Consider the following 16,983-nt stretch of genomic DNA (forward strand, 5'->3'; position numbering starts at 1 on the left):
ATCTCAGCTCTGTGTCTAGAGTGAACTGGTATGCATCCTTGAGTTATCTCCAGTGGTTCAGATTAATTTAAGCAGCCCTTTGGACACCTCATTGTCTGTTGTAGTTGACACCCTAGCTACGAAGGGTATAGAAATACATGGGTTCTGTGCTCACTGTACCACATGGCACAAGCTATACCTCAGTGACGAAGTCTACAAGGGCTGAAACCAGTCTGGGATTGCTTGTGTTTGGGGTTATATATAGTTAGGCAGGTGGCTAGTCAGCTTTCCAGATCAGTGGATGATCTGGTCTCCGCTCTATCAGGGGAGGACTGTTACCATATCGAGATCCCTGCTTGCCTTGCGGGGATCTCTGTGATGAAACTGCCCCACCACAATGGCGGAGGCACTTTTGTCATGGCTTTTGCCAAATAGGCTGTCCAGGCTGGGACAACCAGCAACAGCCACCCTACCCTGTGTGTTGGGTATTCACGCAGTACACCTGCCCGTGGATGTAGGCCTCAAATGAATACTGGTTCCCCGTGGCTAATGAATGGCACGCACATGAACTCTGGTGATTAACTTAACTGTGGGGCCTCGCCCCGAGTTCCTTTATTAAACTTGTCGCATCCCGATGTCACGGTTGTGACTACTGGGACTGACGCACGCAGGGGGAAACACAAAACACCCCTCACTGGGGTGACCACGTGAGCCTGGCTCGCTGATACACACGTAACACTGTGGAGGGTGAGGCAAGCGGTACCATGACTTGGTTGCCCAGTAGCAGATGAGCCTCAGATTAAGGGTCTGCATCAGCAGAGCCAACTGAGGGGCTGCCAGTAGAAACCCATCAGCCCCCCATCTCTAAATGGTTGGGAGAAGCAACAAGGTTAGCAGATGAAGCATCTGACATGTTTCGTCAGATGCCCGGCATCCACCAACCCTTTTAACCATCTTCAGATATTTCAGGCACCCACCTGTGGCTCTCTCTGCAGTGTGTACCATAGCAACGGCTAAACTCACAAATGGGACAGAGGTGCAAACAGGAGGCAGACAGCACACTTGAGTGATCACTGAAACCCACTTATGCATGCCAATTTGGAGGTCTGGGGGCAAAGAAAAAGCAGGACCACAGCAGGGAAAACAATGGAATTGTGGAACATTTCACACCTCATTGAAATGGGAATGAAAAATTATATTATGAAATAGCACGAGGAATACAAATAGAAAAAATAAGGCTCCCTATTGGCCACTACATATAGACAAAAAGAGGAGCATGACTAAAGAAGAAAGAGAAATTATGAAAATGATAGAAGGGGGAGGGTAGAGCCCATTGGACAATGGGGAAGAGAGAAAACTAAAATACTCTTCAGTATGAAAACCAATATGCACCCAAGGGTACCGTGGCTTTGGTCGCAGGCGTGAGCGATACCATCACATGGTACTGTGCATAGTGTGTTTGTGAACTCTAACCAGACCCTTTTTTTCCACTTGTAGGAGGAGACAGTAAGTGAGCGGAAGACTATCCATTACCTGAAGGTCAGCGCGCCCTGGGACGTGCTGGTGTACTATGCCGAAGAGTTGTGCATTAGGGCACCGCTACAGGTAAGCGAGCAAGGACTTCTTCCCACTCAAATCAGCCACCTTTGCCCTACAGTCTCTCCAATCCCTGAATGAACTCATTCTACACATACTTGCCTGAGGAGCATATTTTCCAAATTTCCACTGCCACAGTTACTGAAATTTCCAAGTTTCCAAAAAGTGCCCCAATCAGCTCAATTTGTTTTTACAGACCCAACAACTTGACAGAAGGCCACGGCTCATAACTATGGCAAGGTGGACTGTACAGTGTGTGCTGTTTGGTGCATTTTGGAAACTTAGCGCAGGATAGGGTCACCGTCTGAGCATGAAGGCGCATCCTCGCCCTGGCCATGCTGTGGGACAGTGCCTTTGTGACTGAAGCTACTGAGGGGGGTAAGAGTCAGTGGAAAGGGTACAGGGCAGTGAAGTGGCACGACAATCCCACTGTGACACAATTTTCTTCTTGCAAGGTTTGACCGATTCAAAGGGCATCTTTTTGGGTAGGGCCCGCAGAATATCAGTGAGGGAAAATACACGTGTGCATAGCTTTAGGACACAGCCTCGCAGCACCAGGGAGTAGTGTCCAATTGCTTGGTCTGATATTAGTCACTTTGGGATGACCTCTCAGATGGGAGTATGATGAGGCTCCCAAAGCCACTAGACCAGGGGTCTCCAACCTTTTGTATAGTAAGAGCTACTCATGCTTAATCCTGACCCCATCAGAGAAGAGTGCATTAATGCCCACCACATGCAATATTATCAGCAGTGTTCACCTCATTCCTTGAGGCACGGATTCCAGCAGTAATGTAAAGAAAATCCTTATCAATGTGGAATGCCTCTACATGGATAATGTATAACGACCATAGCTGCAATGTCCCTGGCACCAAGAGTTTAGTAATAAGTCTCCCCAAAAACCACCTCACGAGGTCTGAAAATACAAACATTTTAATCTTGAATACACACTTTAGTTTTGATATACATACATTTTATTCAGCCAAGCAAAAGCTTCTAATGTATTAGGCAGGACTGTACACAGGAGAGTTACTTCCAGATAGCTGGAGAACTACCAGTAGCTCGCGAGATACTCATTGGAGAAGCCTGCACTAGACACTTGGATGTGATCTCCCGCACGGGAGTATGATGCAGGCCCAAAGAGTTCTCACCTGCTGAGTAGCACCTTAAACGTTTCTGGATTTGTTTTGTTTAGGAGCAGGGCTATCTTATGGTCCAGAAAGAAGGTAAAATCAAAGTTCCACTCTGGAGAATTAGTTCCTTGCTACTTGGAAGAAGATGGGTCTTAGGTACCCTCATCGACCTCTGGTAGTTACACCACTGCATCAGATTTTCAGTGTCAATAGCAGACAATGAATAATCACCAGAAAGCCATTGTGCACCACGCAAAAAACAATGAATAATCCCAGCAGACCGCAAAAGCCTCATACAGGCTATGAGTGCCCTCAGGAGACATGAATGTTCCTAGCATAGCATGAGTGTACCCAAAAAACCCAGAACGCCCACGGCAAATAATTAATTCCCAGGTCCATAAGACATTTAGGGCCTCATGTAGGTAGCCAAATACCGGTCGGTAACGGCCGATTTTCGGTAATTATACCGTTACCGACCGGTATTTTGGCCATTGGTATGTAGGGGGACATATTTTGCTTTCGGAATTTACCGAATCGGTAAAATTACCGATTCGGTAATAATACCGAATCGGTAATGTTACCGAATCGGTAACTTTTCCGAATCGGTAATTTTACCGATTCGGTAAATTCCGAAAGCAAAATCGAGATGTAGGGGGAGTGTGTGTGTGTGTTTATGAGTCGGTATTTACCACCAACTTATAGTTGGTGGTAAATAATGAATGTATGTGTAAATGCATTTTTAGGCGCGTAGCAGTGTGCAATGTGGCATACATACATGCCCTTAGGGCATGTATGTGTGCCACATGTGCACACATGGCCGAATCAGGGGTGCAACAGGGTGTCAATGTGACACCCTGCCACCCTTGTATGTGTTCCCCCCATTACCGAATCGGTATTTACCGATTCGGTAATGAGGCATACCTTCCCATCAATGGGAAGGTATGCCTCATTACCGAATCGGTAAATACCGATTCGGTAATTACCGACTAGTAACGATTCGGTAAAAAATACCGACTCATTACCTACATACCAGTTACCACTTCTAAAATACCGATTCGGTATCGTTCGGTATTTTAGAAGTGGTAACTGGTATGCTACCTGCATGAGGCCCTTAATGATCACCAGCAGCCTTCGACTGCTTGCCAGCGGCAATAATTTACTCCGGTAAGACTATGAGTGCTTCATTTTACCCTTCATGCTCGCAAAGGACCACAAATCTTTATGGCTGACTTCTTGGTGCTAAATCTAAGAAGACCTTATAAAGGACCGATGATTGGCAAGGCAAGTTGTTAGTAGTACTAAATACTTCCTTACACTGAGCATCATACAAGCATAGTCCAGTTAAATTGCTTAATATGTGGCGAGGCTAGATTATTTATGACACTGATGCTATGTCTTCAGAAATGAAATCATCTACTGATCCACCTTCAGGCCAGGACAAATGCTGTATCAACCAATACTGCCCATGTTCCTTCTTGGGCACCACACCAATTAGTGACTCAATTTAAGCCTCCGTGGGCCAGTCCTCAAAGAGGCCCGCCATCCTGCCTTCCAAAACCTCCTTGTCTAGCTTGTCCTGCACTACCAGCCCATACTCCTTTGCAGACCACAAATTGCCTGCTCATCTCCTCATTCGGGGCCGTCATACCTCAATTGAAAACTCCATTTGAAACTATCTCTTATGCTGACGATAGACAGATCATAGTGTCAATCACAAGCACACTGTTTTAACAATTGCATGAGATCAATAGTCAGTTGGATGAGCAGTCACTGCCTGAAGCTGAATTCAAGCAAACGGAGGTGCTCCTTTTTCGGAAGGACACCTCTCTCCTGAACTTAGCTTGGTGGCCACATTCATTGGGCTTTCTCCCCATGCCTGTACCCAAAGTAAGGCATCTGGGGGTAATCTTTGACTCACAACTCTTTCACAGATCAGATAAAAAACGTACCTCATCCTGTTTCTTCCTATTACAGGCCCGAAGGAAATGAGAAGATAGTCCAAATTTCTCTAGTCTTTTCAAGACTTGATTATTCTTTTTTTAATTTTTTTTATTTTTATTTCGATATAGTTTTTATTGTTTTTTTTACAACATATAAAATATAACATGTAATCGTCAACGCTTTGTCGTTACAGGGTGGCAGTGTAGGAGAGTAGGGTCTGCTTTCTATGTTCACCCCCACTTTTTGCTTTTGCGTTACTGGTTTTTGACTTAGATGTGGCTGTGGGCCTGCTAATCAGACCCACAGCCCTGCTGTTCTCTCTCTAAATTAATACTATGTACTTTAGGTGCATAACCCATTTGGATAGGATCACCATATTGGCCCCTGTACAGTGTACCTTAGGTACCCAGGGCATAGGTGTACCCTAGGCCTACCAGGGGCTGAAGCATGTATTATGCCACCCCTGGCCTGGCCTTCCATTATGACACAACTGGCTGATCACTCAGCTGGGGCAAGGTCGTGTAATCACCCCTTGCTTAGGTGTAGTATTCCTATACCTAACTTATATATAGATACATGTGTACCTATCAGCCACTCCTATGGCAGGCCTTAACAATCCTGGAGGCAGAGTGCTTGGTAACATGTGAGATGGTGCTCTAGCATGAGCTGAGCCTGTCTGCAGCTTTCAGAACCATGTCCTTACAGCTGTTCTATGATATAGCCTACCATATACTCTTAAAGTGCCTTATAATCTTAAACGGTTATGGTAACTATGGTTTGGCTTTATCAAAACATGTCGTGTAAGGTGTCTAACACTTTGTAATAATACCCCCATTCCATTTCTGGGGATGAGGATATTATACCTCCCTTCTAGAGGGAGAAGACATGTTGAAACCTACTTACCCGGTTAAAGTTAACCAGAGCCCCAGCATCACAAAATGGATGCTGCTGCCACGACACAAGTCTGACCTCCTGCTGATGGGAGTGATCCCGGCACGGGAGGCTTGGACAATAGGTTTCCTGCCTTGGGAGGTGCGAGCACCACCCCAGACAGGCCTTAGTGTATTGGGGCAGGGAGGGATGAATGAAACGAGACACTGCCTGGGGCACACAAGGTGTCCAATGCATAGTCCAGTTCAAACCGGTGCTGGGGCACACCAGCCCCAGTCCTGGCGCGAAACTGGACAAAGGAAAGGGGGTGTAACCACCCCCCTCCCAGGTCCCACCCATAAGGCATGACCTAGCAGGCAACCCAGCCCCCCAGATTAGTATAAGAGTGGTAGCTGGGCCCCAGGAGATTAGATTATCCTGAACCTGCAACTTGAACAGAAACTCTGGACCTTCGACATTCGACGAAAGAAGAAGACTGAAGAATTTCCCTTGTGGCCAAGGAGTGGCTACCCTGTGCAAACAGGCACCATCAAGAGACTTACCCCTTTGCTTTGCTGAAGTTCTACGAGGGACCGACTGCAGAGCCCGACCAGAGCCTTGACTTCCAGACTTCTCCGACCCTGATCCACATCCACAGCCGAGCTGAGATCCGTGGAGGCGACGAGAGACGTGGGACCGGCTACCTGGGAAAAGTGGCGAGTATCTTCCAGCGCAGCTTCTGAGGTACCCTCGAAGTTGTGCACCGGGGATTGAGAAGCCCCAACACCAAGCACCATCTGCACCGAAGATCAGCCCCCCACACTCCACGAGTCCTGCGTGGGGCCCTTCTGCATTTTCCTGCTTTCCGCGTCTGTCCGGTTGCTTGCCCGTTGGCTAGCGGCCTTTGCGACGACACACCTTTAAATCTTCACTGCTGGTTTGGCTCCTCCAGACTGGCTCCCGCTTCACTGCAAAAGAGAAGCACCCCAGACCTTCCTGGTCTGCACCAGAAGCAAGTCCTCCATTCTTCGTGGGTTCCGCTTGCCAAGGCTTGGTGAGTCCTAGTTCGACTTCGACGCCGCCGACAGCAAGAGCCTTCGTGGGACAGCTCGCCTCCTGGTCCTGGTCGTCCTCGACGTCTCCTGGTACCCGTGGCTGCTGCGACAAGCTTCACCTCTTCACCTGCAATCTTCACGACATCGCCTGGTTCCTTCCTGGTTCCACGTGGTCACTGGCTAGTGACCTTGACTCTGTCCCTTCTGCTTGCAGGTACCCTTCCTTCTTGATCCCGGCCTTGGGATCCACCGGACACTCTGCACAGACTGCCTGTCAGCAACTTTCCTTCAGGCATCCATAGAAGTCCACGACGAAACCAGACGCAAGTTCACACCTATGCACCCGCAGCCCGTGGGCTAGGTAACTTGGGTACTTCGGTGCTCACAAGGGTATTGACTATCCTAGGGTCTAGTTTCCGAGTCTTGACTTTCTAGCTATACCAGAAGTGTCCTAAAACTGCTTATTTCTAACTGCTAGTGATTCTATCGACTTTTACGCATTACGCGTGAGTATTTTCACTCTGCACCTGAATCCCGTGGGCCTCCCACTTCCTAACTGTTGATAGTGTAGTGTAGCCCCAGCGATTCCCTAGGCCTAGGCCTATTCTATTTCCGTGACAGTGGTCCTTATACCACTTCTTTAGTATATGGTTTGCGTGGCCCCTAGGGCCTAACTGTATTACTTACCTGTGTGACTTAATGTATGCTTAAATAAGACTGTGTTGTACTTACCTCGAATCTCATAAAGAGTGCTGAGGGTTTGACAAGAATAAATACACTTTATTTTATATATATATCTGTTGTGGTGTCCTTTCATTTGGTATTCAAGGGATTATATATGGTATCACAGCTGGCTTCACATGCCATTCAGAGTTTAGCCTAAGACTGCTCTTGTCCATGCTACTACTAGGATAGCTGGTCTATAAGGTTGACTTTACAACCAATCACCATAAGGGTTGTTTGGACTGATATAAGGTGTACACTAGAACTAGTGACATCATACATCAGGCCAACTTCTCACATTGGTGAGCAGCGTTTGGGATCTGAGCTTGCTGTTGTAATACCATTGTAATCTTGAGATACTAAATTGAACGATCACACAGATATTGTTTAGGTACATATAACATAGATTATAATACTTAAGTACTACTGGACTTTGTTGTTGTAGGTTGAAGGGATTAACACACCCTGACTACAACTACTAGAGAGGTTTAGTAGAAACAACTAGTGTTGGTAGGTGCACACACCACACCCTCACTAGATCATGTCTCTGGGAGGAGATCAAGGAGATTCTCTCTCAGGAGGGGCAGGTCTGAGAAAGATCCCCTCTAGATATGATACCCTAACTTTTCAGTAGATGAGACAATTGTGTACCACCAGAAAGTTAAAACAGGGTGCAAACCCTACCCTCCTTCAGCTAGTACAGATCCTAGAGGAATATGATGCTCTTAGGGCCTCACAGGCTGGTACCCTAGGTACAGGGGAGGGTCTACCCACCACAGATGAGTCAGATGGGACTTCAGATGAGGAGGTAGACAGCCAGGGTAAAGTAGGAAGACTTAGCCAGGCTAACCTAAGCTTACATGGGAGTTTGCATGGGGTCCCCCCATACAGACCCCCAAGTGGGCTTAACCAGAGAAGCATGAGAGACAGATCCCCTTCAAGAGAATCCATCCACTCCCATGTCTCTAGCATCTCTAATGCCTCTTCTCACAAGGGAATGACTTCCCCCCAGAGAAAAGAGCATGAAGCCCGAATGAGGGAAGCTAATCTAAGGATTGAGAGGGAAGAACTTGCCCTTGCCAAGGAGAAGCTTGCTCTGGCTAGAGAGCAAAAGTTAAGTGGGTTAGAACCCACTGGTGGCAGCAATATCCCTAAGGATAGAGACAGGCTCTATGATAATAGAAACCTGAGCAAGATTGTCCCTCCCTACAAGTGTGGGGATGGCATCCACAAATGGATAACTGCTTTGGAGAGGGCTTGCAAAGTACAGCAGGTACCCCAAAGTCAGTGGGCAGCTATTTTGTGGCTCTCCTTCTCTGAGAAAGGTAGAGACAAGCTCCTCACAGTTAGTGATGAGGATGCAGACAATTACACTGTCCTGAAGAGTGCTCTAATTGATGGGTTTGGCTTAACCACTGAACAATACAGGTTGTTGTTCAGGGATACCCAGAAGACACAGACTCAGGACTGGACTGACTTTGTAGATTGTGCCACTATGGCTCTGGAAGGCTGGCTAGTGGGAAGTAAGGTTAAGGACTATACAGGATTGTATAATTTGATCATGAGAGAACAAATCCTTAACAACTGTCAAAACCAGCTACTGCATCAACACCTGATTGATTCTGATCTGACTTCTCCCCAAGAATTGGGAAAGAAGGCAGATAGATGGGTCAGGACTAGAGTTAAGCAGAAAAACCATAACCAGGGCGGTGATCAGAAAAAGGCAGACCAGAAGGGTAATGACCAGAAACAAAAAGACCAGAAGTCTTCACCAGGCCCCCAAAAGGCTCAGGGGGAGGTGGTCCCAAAAAGGATAAAAAGAAAGATGGCCAAAAGAAACCATGGTGCAACTATTGTAAGTCCAACTCACATTGGTTTAGTGAGTGCACCAAAAAGGATAAGCCCCCAGCCACCATTGCCCCTAAGGCAACTGTACCTCCTAGTTCAGCTGTAAGTGGTGGTTCCCAGCAAAAGGGTGTAGTAGGGTTAACTCTGGGAACTGAGGAGGACTCTGGCCTAGTCAGGATACCTACTCAGGCTGTTCTGATCTGTGATGGGGACATAGCTTTGTCCTCTACTGTAGGCCCCAGTAACCTGGGCAAGTACAGACAGACTCCTTTTATCAACCAAAGAATGGCTCAGGCCTACAGGGACACTGGGGCTAGTGTCACAATGGTGACACCTGCCTTTGTGGACCCTGGACAGATCATACTAGGTGAGAACTACCTAGTGACCAACACTAGCAATGCCACTCCCTCCCATAGTGTGGCAATTGTTAACTTCTCCTGGGGAGGGGTAACTGGCCTCAAGAAAGTTTTTGTTAGTTCAGACCTTCCTGTGGAGTGTTTACTGGGCAATGATCTTGAAACTTCAGTTTGGTCTGAAGTGGAGTATAGGACCCATGCAGAAATGCTGGGGATAGATGTACATGTCCTTGCTGTGACCAGGTCACAGGCCAAAAAGTGCACCACTGAACAAGTGCTGAATCCTGAAACTATGGACCAGTCACAAACCAAGAGAAAGAGCAGTAGGGTAAAGGCTGTGCCTTCCCCCCTGCCTCAGGCACTGGATCAGCCCTCACAGGAGGATGATTCTGAGAGCCCTGAAGGAACTGTCCTAGAAGAACTTGAACCTGATCAGGTTGAGTTTCTTGGGACAGGGGGACCTTCAAGGGCAGATCTGAGGCAGGCACAATTAGACTGCCCCTCTCTTGAACCCCTCAGACAGCAGGCTGCTGCTGAGGCTACAGGGAATGCTCAAGGTACCCATAGAGTGTATTGGGATGAAGGGCTACTGTATTCAGAGGCTAGAGACCCCAAGCCTGGTGCATCCAGGAGGTTGGTCATACCACTGAAGTTCAAAGGCTTCCTTCTTACCTTGGCCCATGATATTCCCCTTGCAGGACACTTAGGCCAGAACAAGACTTGGGACAGGCTTGTCCCTCACTTTCACTGGCCCCATATGTCAGAAGATACCAAAGAGTTTTGTCGCTCCTGTGTCACTTGCCAAGCCAGTGGCAAATCAGGTGGCACCACAAAGGCCCCCCTCATACCACTACCTGTGGTGGGGGTTCCCTTTGAAAGAGTGGGCATAGATATTGTAGGACCAATGGACCCACAAACAGCATCTGGGCACAGATTCATACTGGTGATAGTGGACCATGCCACCAGGTATCCAGAAGCTATTCCCCTGAGGACCACAACAGCTCCTGTTGTGGCAAGGGCCCTGCTTGGAGTATTCTCCAGAGTGGGCTTTCCAAAGGAGGTCAATTCTGACAGAGGTGCCAACTTCATGTCAGGATATTTGACTGCAATGTGGAAGGAGTGTGGTGTGAACTACAAGTTCACCACACCCTATCACCCACAGTGCAATGGGCTTGTTGAGAGATTCAACAAGACCCTAAAGGGAATGATAATAGGGTTTCCAGACAAGCTTAGGTCGAAGATGGGACATCCTTTTACCCTGCCTTCTGTTTGCTTACAGAGAGGTCCCACAAAAGTGGGTTGGCTACAGCCCTTTTGAGCTTTTGTTTGGGCATCCTGTAAGAGGACCCCTATGTTTAGTAAGGGAAGGATGGGAGAGACCTCTCAGACAACACAAACTTGATATAGTGGATTATGTACTTGGTCTCCGCTCCAGGATGGCAGAGTATATGAAGAAGGCTTCTAAAAACCTTGAGGCAAGCCAAGAACTCCAAAAAGCTTGGCATGACCAAAAGGCTGTGCTGACTGTTTACCAGCCAGGGCAGAAAGTGTGGGTGTTGGAGCCAGTGGCCCCAGCAGCACTCCAAGACAAATGGTCTGGACCCCACACTATTGTTGAGAAAAAGGGAGAAGTCACCTACTTGGTGGACCTTGGGACTCCCAGAAGCCCCCACAGGGTGCTTCATGTAAACAGATTGAAGGCATATGTTGACAGGGCAGACATGGGCTTACTCATGGCTACAGATGAGGGGCAGGAGGAAGAGAGTGACCCTCTCCCAGACCTGTTGACTCAGAACCCTGATGATGGCTCAGTTGATGGTGTGGTCTTTTCTGACAGCCTCACTGTCCATCAGCAACAGGACTGCAGACAAGTTCTGCAATCCTACAGACATATGTTCTCTCTGACCCCAAGTCAGACAAACTGGTGCACCCATGAGGTGAACACTGGTGACAGTCTGCCTGTGAAGAGTAAAATCTACAGGCAACCTGCCCATGTCAGGGACTGCATAAAAGTTGAGGTACAAAAGATGTTGGAGCTGGGAGTCATTGAACCTTCAGAGAGCCCTTGGGCTAGTCCTGTAGTTCTTGTGCCAAAACCTCACACCCAAGATTGTAAGAGAGAGATGAGGTTTTGCGTGGATTACAGAGGTCTCAATGCTGTCACTAGGACAGATGCCCACCCAATACCTAGGGCAGATGAGCTCATTGACAGACTGGCAGCTGCTAAGTTTTTGAGCACATTTGTCCTGAGAGCAGGCTACTGGCAAATCAGACTAGCTGAGAATGCAAAGGCCAAAACTGCTTTCTCGACCCCAGGAGGACATTATCAATTTGAGGTAATGCCCTTTGGTTTGAAGAATGCACCTGCCACTTTCCAAAGGTTGGTGAATCAAGTCCTTACTGGGTTGGATGATTACTGTGCAGCTTATCTTGATGATATTGCTGTCTTTAGCTCCACATGGGAGGATCACCTGGTCCACCTGAGGAATGTTTTAGAGGCCCTGCAAAAGGCAGGCCTCACTATCAAGGCCACTAAGTGCCAAATAGGGCAGAGCAAGGATGTATACCTGGGCCACCTAGTTGGTGGGGGTCAGGTTCAACCACTGGAGAGCAAGATCCAGACCATAAAGAACTGGACTCCTCCAACTACCCAGACTCAGGTCAGAGCTTTCTTGGGCCTCACTGGGTACTACAGAAAGTTTGTTAAGAACTATGGGTCCATTGTGACACCACTTAATGACTTGGCCTCCAAGAAAATGCCAAAGAAAGTTCAGTGGACAGTAAGCTGTCAAAAAGCATTTGATGACCTGAAGCAGGCCATGTGCAGTGCACCTATTCTGAAAAGTCCAGACTGCTCCAAAGAGTTCATTGTCCAGACAGATGCTTCTGAGTTGGGTGTGGGAGCTGTTCTTTCACAACTTAATATGGATGGTCAAGACCAGCCCATTGCTTTTATAAGTAGAAGGCTGACCCCTAGAGAGAAACGTTGGTCAGCTATTAAGAGGGAGGCCTTTGCTGTGGTTTGGGCCCTGAAGAAGCTGAGGCCATACTTGTTTGGCACTCACTTCAAGATTCAGAAAGACCATAAGCCCCTCTTGTGGCTAAATCAGATGAAGGGTGAAAATCCCAAACTTCTTAGGTGGTCCATTTCCCTACAGGGGATGGACTTCACAGTGGAACATAGTCCTGGGACTGACCATGCCAATGCAGATGGACTCTCCAGATATTTCCACTTAGAACATGAAGACTCAACTGGTCAAGGTTAGTTTAATGTCCCTAAGTTGGGGGGGGGGGGCTGTGTAGGAGAGTAGGGTCTGCCTTCTATGTTCACCCCCACTTTTTGCTTTTGCTTTACTGGTTTTTGACTTAGATGTGCCTGTGGGCCTGCTAATCAGACCCACAGCCCTGCTGTTCTCTCTCTAAATTAATACTATGTACTTTAGGTGCATAACCCATTTGGATAGGATCACCTTATTGGCCCCTGTACAGTGTACCTTAGGTACCCAGGGCATAGGTGTACCCTAGGCCTACCAGGGGCTGCAGCATGTCTTATGCCACCCCTGGCCTGGCCTTCCATTATGACACAACTGGCTGATCACTCAGCTGGGGCAAGGTCATGTAATCACCCCTTGCTTAGGTGTAGTATTCCTATACCTAACTTATATATAGACACATGTGTACCTATCAGCCACTCCTATGGCAGGCCTTAACAATCCTGGAGGCAGAGTGCTTGGTAACATGTGAGATGGTGCTCTAGCATGAGCTGAACCTGTCTGCAGCTTTCGGAACAGCTGTTCTATGATATAGCCTACCATATACTCTTAAAGTGCCTTATAATCTTAAACGGTTATGGTAACTATGGTTTGGCTTTATCAAAACATGTCGTGTAAGGTGTCTAACACTTTGGAATAATACCCCCATCCCATTTCTGGGGATGAGGATATTATCCCTCCCTTCTAGAGGGAGAAGACATGTTGAGCCCCAGCATCACAAAATGGATGCTGCTGCCACGACACAAGTCTGACCTCCTGCTGCTGGGAGTGATCCCAGCACGGGAGGCTTGGACAACAGGTTTCCTGCCTTGGGAGGTGCGAGCACCACCCCAGACAGGCCTTAGTGTATTGGGGCAGGGAGGGATGAATGAAACGAGACACTGCCTGGGGCACACAAGGTGTCCCATGCATAGTCCAGTTCAAACTGGTGCTGGGGCACACCAGTCCCAGTCCTGGCGCGAAACTGGACAAAGGGAAGGTGGTGTAACCACCCCCCTCCCAGGTCCTACCCATAAGGCGTGACCTAGCAGGCAACCCAGCCCCCCAGATTAGTATAAGAGTGGTAGCTGGGCCCCAGGAGATTAGATTATCCTGAACCTGCAACTTGAACAGAAACTCTGGACCTTCGACATTCGACGAAAGAAGAAGACTGAAGAATCTCCCTTGTGGCCAAGGAGTGGCTACCCTGTGCAAACACGGTACAAAAGGGGGTGGTGATGGACGGAGCATCAGAACCAATCAAACACTCACACCCAGTCAACAGATCTGGGTTTGATCCATCACCGTTCTTTAGCCCACTCTGCCACCCCAGTTCAGACACGGCCATATGCAAATCAGTCTGACCCTGTGCCTCATGGGAACAGTCAAGCCCGAACTGCCAAGCCATGCCTTCCCTGGACCGGAAACAAGCTTCCTAGGACCGGTTTCTGGTATTTCAGCCGTCTTCAGCCAACAAACAGGCACCATCAAGAGACTTACCCCTTTGCTTTGCTGAAGTTCTACGAGGGACCGACTGCAGAGCCCGACCAGAGCCTTGACTTCCAGACTTCTCCAACCCTGATCCACATCTACAGCCGAGCTGAGATCCGTGGAGGCGACGAGAGACGTGGGACCGGCTACCTGGGAAAAGTGGCGAGTATCTTCCAGCGCAGCTTCTGAGGTACCCTCGAAGTTGTGCACCGGGGATTGAGAAGCCCCACCCCAAGCACCATCTGCACTGAAGATCAGCCCCCCACACTCCACGAGTCCTGCGTGGGGCCCTTCTGCATTTTCCTGCTTGCCGCGTCTGTCCGGTTGCTTGCCCGTTGGCTAGCGGCCTTTGCGACGACACACCTTTAAATCTTCACTGCTGGTTTGGCTCCTCCAGACTGGCTCCCGCTTCACTGCAAAAGAGAAGCACCCCAGACCTTCCTGGTCTGCACCAGAAGCAAGTCCTCCATTCTTTGTGGGTTCCGCTTGCCAAGGCTTGGTGAGTCCTAGTTCGACTTCGACTCCGCCGACAGCAAGAGCCTTTGTGGGACGGCTCGCCTCCTGGTCCTGGTCGTCCTCGACGTCTCCTGGTACCCGTGGCTGCTGCGACAAGCTTCACCTCTTCACCTGCAATCTTCACGACATCGCCTTGTTCCTTCCTGGTTCCACGTGGTCACTGGCTAGTGACCTTGACTCTGTCCCTTCTGCTTGCAGATACCCTTCCTTCTTGATCCCGGCCTTGGGATCCACCGGACACTCTGCACTGACTGCCTGTCAGCAACTTTCCTTCAGGCATCCATAGAAGTCCACGACGAAACCCAACGCAAGTTCACACCTATGCACCCGCAGCCCGTGGGTTAGGTAACTTGGGTACTTCGGTGCTCACAAGAGTATTGACTATCCTAGGGTCTAGTTTCCGAGTCTCGACTTTCTAGCTATACCAGAAGTGTCATAAAACTATTTATTTCTAACTGCTAGTGATTCTATCGACTTTTACGCATTACGCGTGAGTATTTCCACTCTGCACCTGAATCCCGTGGGCCTCCCACTTCCTAACTGTTGATAGTGTAGTGTAGCCCCAGCGATTCCCTAGGCCTAGGCCTATTCTATTTCTGTGACAGTGGTCCTTATACCACTTCTTTAGTATATGGTTTGCGTGGCCCCTAGGGCCTAACTGTATTACTTACCTGTGTGACTTAATGTATGCTTAAATAAGACTGTGTTGTACTTACCTCGAATCTCATAAAGAGTGCTGAGGGTTTGACTAGAATAAATACACTTTATTTTATATATTTATCTGTTGTGGTGTCCTTTCATTTGGTATTCAAGGGATTATATATGGTATCACAGCTGGCTTCACATGCCATTCAGAGTTTGCCTAAGACTGCTCTTGTCCATCCTACCACCAGTATAGCTGGTCTATAAGGTTGACTTTACAACCAATCACCATAAGGGTTGTTTGGACTGATATAAGGTGTACACTAGAACTAGTGACATCATACATCAGGCCAACTTCTCACAAGCAGCCCAAACTGGCTGTGTTAGTTGTAGTACAGTTTCAGATTATATATGCTTGGCTGTCCCCCTCTCCACTGTCACAGTAAGGGAAAAGGAGAGAGTGAAAATTCTAATGCCCTTTATTTGGGCATTCACCAAGGCCCCTTGAAAGGACTACAGAGACTGCAAAATGCAGCGGCAAGGCTTCTCAAGAAAATTCTGAAATGCCACTCTCTCCAAGGCATTGAATGTGCTTTATTGGTTCCCAGTAAAAAAGAGAGTGGCCTTAAAGCCTTATGCACAGTTCAAAAACTCTCCATGGTACTGGTAGGGAGTACTTAAAGGAAAATGTTTTTTGGTATACCCCAAGCAGAGGTCTGCTTTCCCTAACATCTAAAAAGGTGACCATCCCCAAAACCAAAAAAAGGTTCTTGAGGTTCCTAGGCATCTAAGAGGTCAGCCACATTTTAACATCTTTAGAAAACACCTCAAAACTGGCATTATTCCACCACTCTTTAGTTTGCTTCATTCTCTCTCTGCCACATTACAGATTCTCATGGGCATTAGCGCCAAGACACCCGTGGGCAATTTTTGCTCTTTATAAATAATTATCAATTTCCATATCCCTCAACACCCTCGCCTCCTCTGACCGATCGATGAAACCCAGCCAGTACTCCAACCTATCCACCTTAACCAGAGTACGAGCCTTTGCCCCAGATCCTGTGCCCCTCCCCCCTCTGTTGTCATAGGAGTGCTGGTGAGTCTCCTGACCGCTAGCATATAGTTGCCACTGTCCCACATTCTGTCCCTTGTTCCTGCCTGTGGACCCGAAACAATGAATGAGTGTGCGCCTGCCTGCGCACTTTGAGCACCCATCCAAAACTTGCAGTACTCCCTGGTACAGAAAGCCTTGTTGTAGTCCCAACAGGTATCCCCACCCCTCTTTGTCCTTTTGATGTAGGTCCCACTCCTATCTGGGTGCGGTGCCCTGAAAGGGTAGATATACTATTGGCAAGCCACAGGCCATTAAAAATGGTCTTTCCAAAGTTAGCGAGCCCATGGTGTGCTGCCAGAGGTCTGTATCAAGTTACCCCCACTTCGCTTCATGATCCCCAGCTAAATGCACCTAGGTATACCCCTTAAAAGTCATCTGAGCTTTGTGTATCACATTCATATACTTAAAAATGCTGCGCAGTGTTCTCATAGTAGACATTGGTGTAGATTAAGAATGCCGCCGTCCAATTTT

At 48.1% G+C, this 16,983-nt stretch overlaps 1 protein-coding gene across 1 annotated transcript in view; it reads left to right on the forward strand.

Moving 5' to 3' along the window:
* ANO7 (anoctamin 7) overlaps positions 1-16,983 on the forward strand; it is a 227,047-nt gene that overhangs the window by 62,325 nt on the left and 147,739 nt on the right. Inside the window, exon 4 of the mRNA XM_085608600.1 lies at positions 1,477-1,584. Coding sequence (XP_085464726.1) covers positions 1,477-1,584 — 108 coding nt within the window. The remainder of the gene's footprint in view (positions 1-1,476; positions 1,585-16,983) is intronic.

This window comes from Triturus cristatus, chromosome 1_2 (genome assembly GCF_964204655.1).
Source record: "Triturus cristatus chromosome 1_2, aTriCri1.1, whole genome shotgun sequence".
Taxonomy (NCBI): Eukaryota; Metazoa; Chordata; class Amphibia; order Caudata; family Salamandridae; genus Triturus; species Triturus cristatus.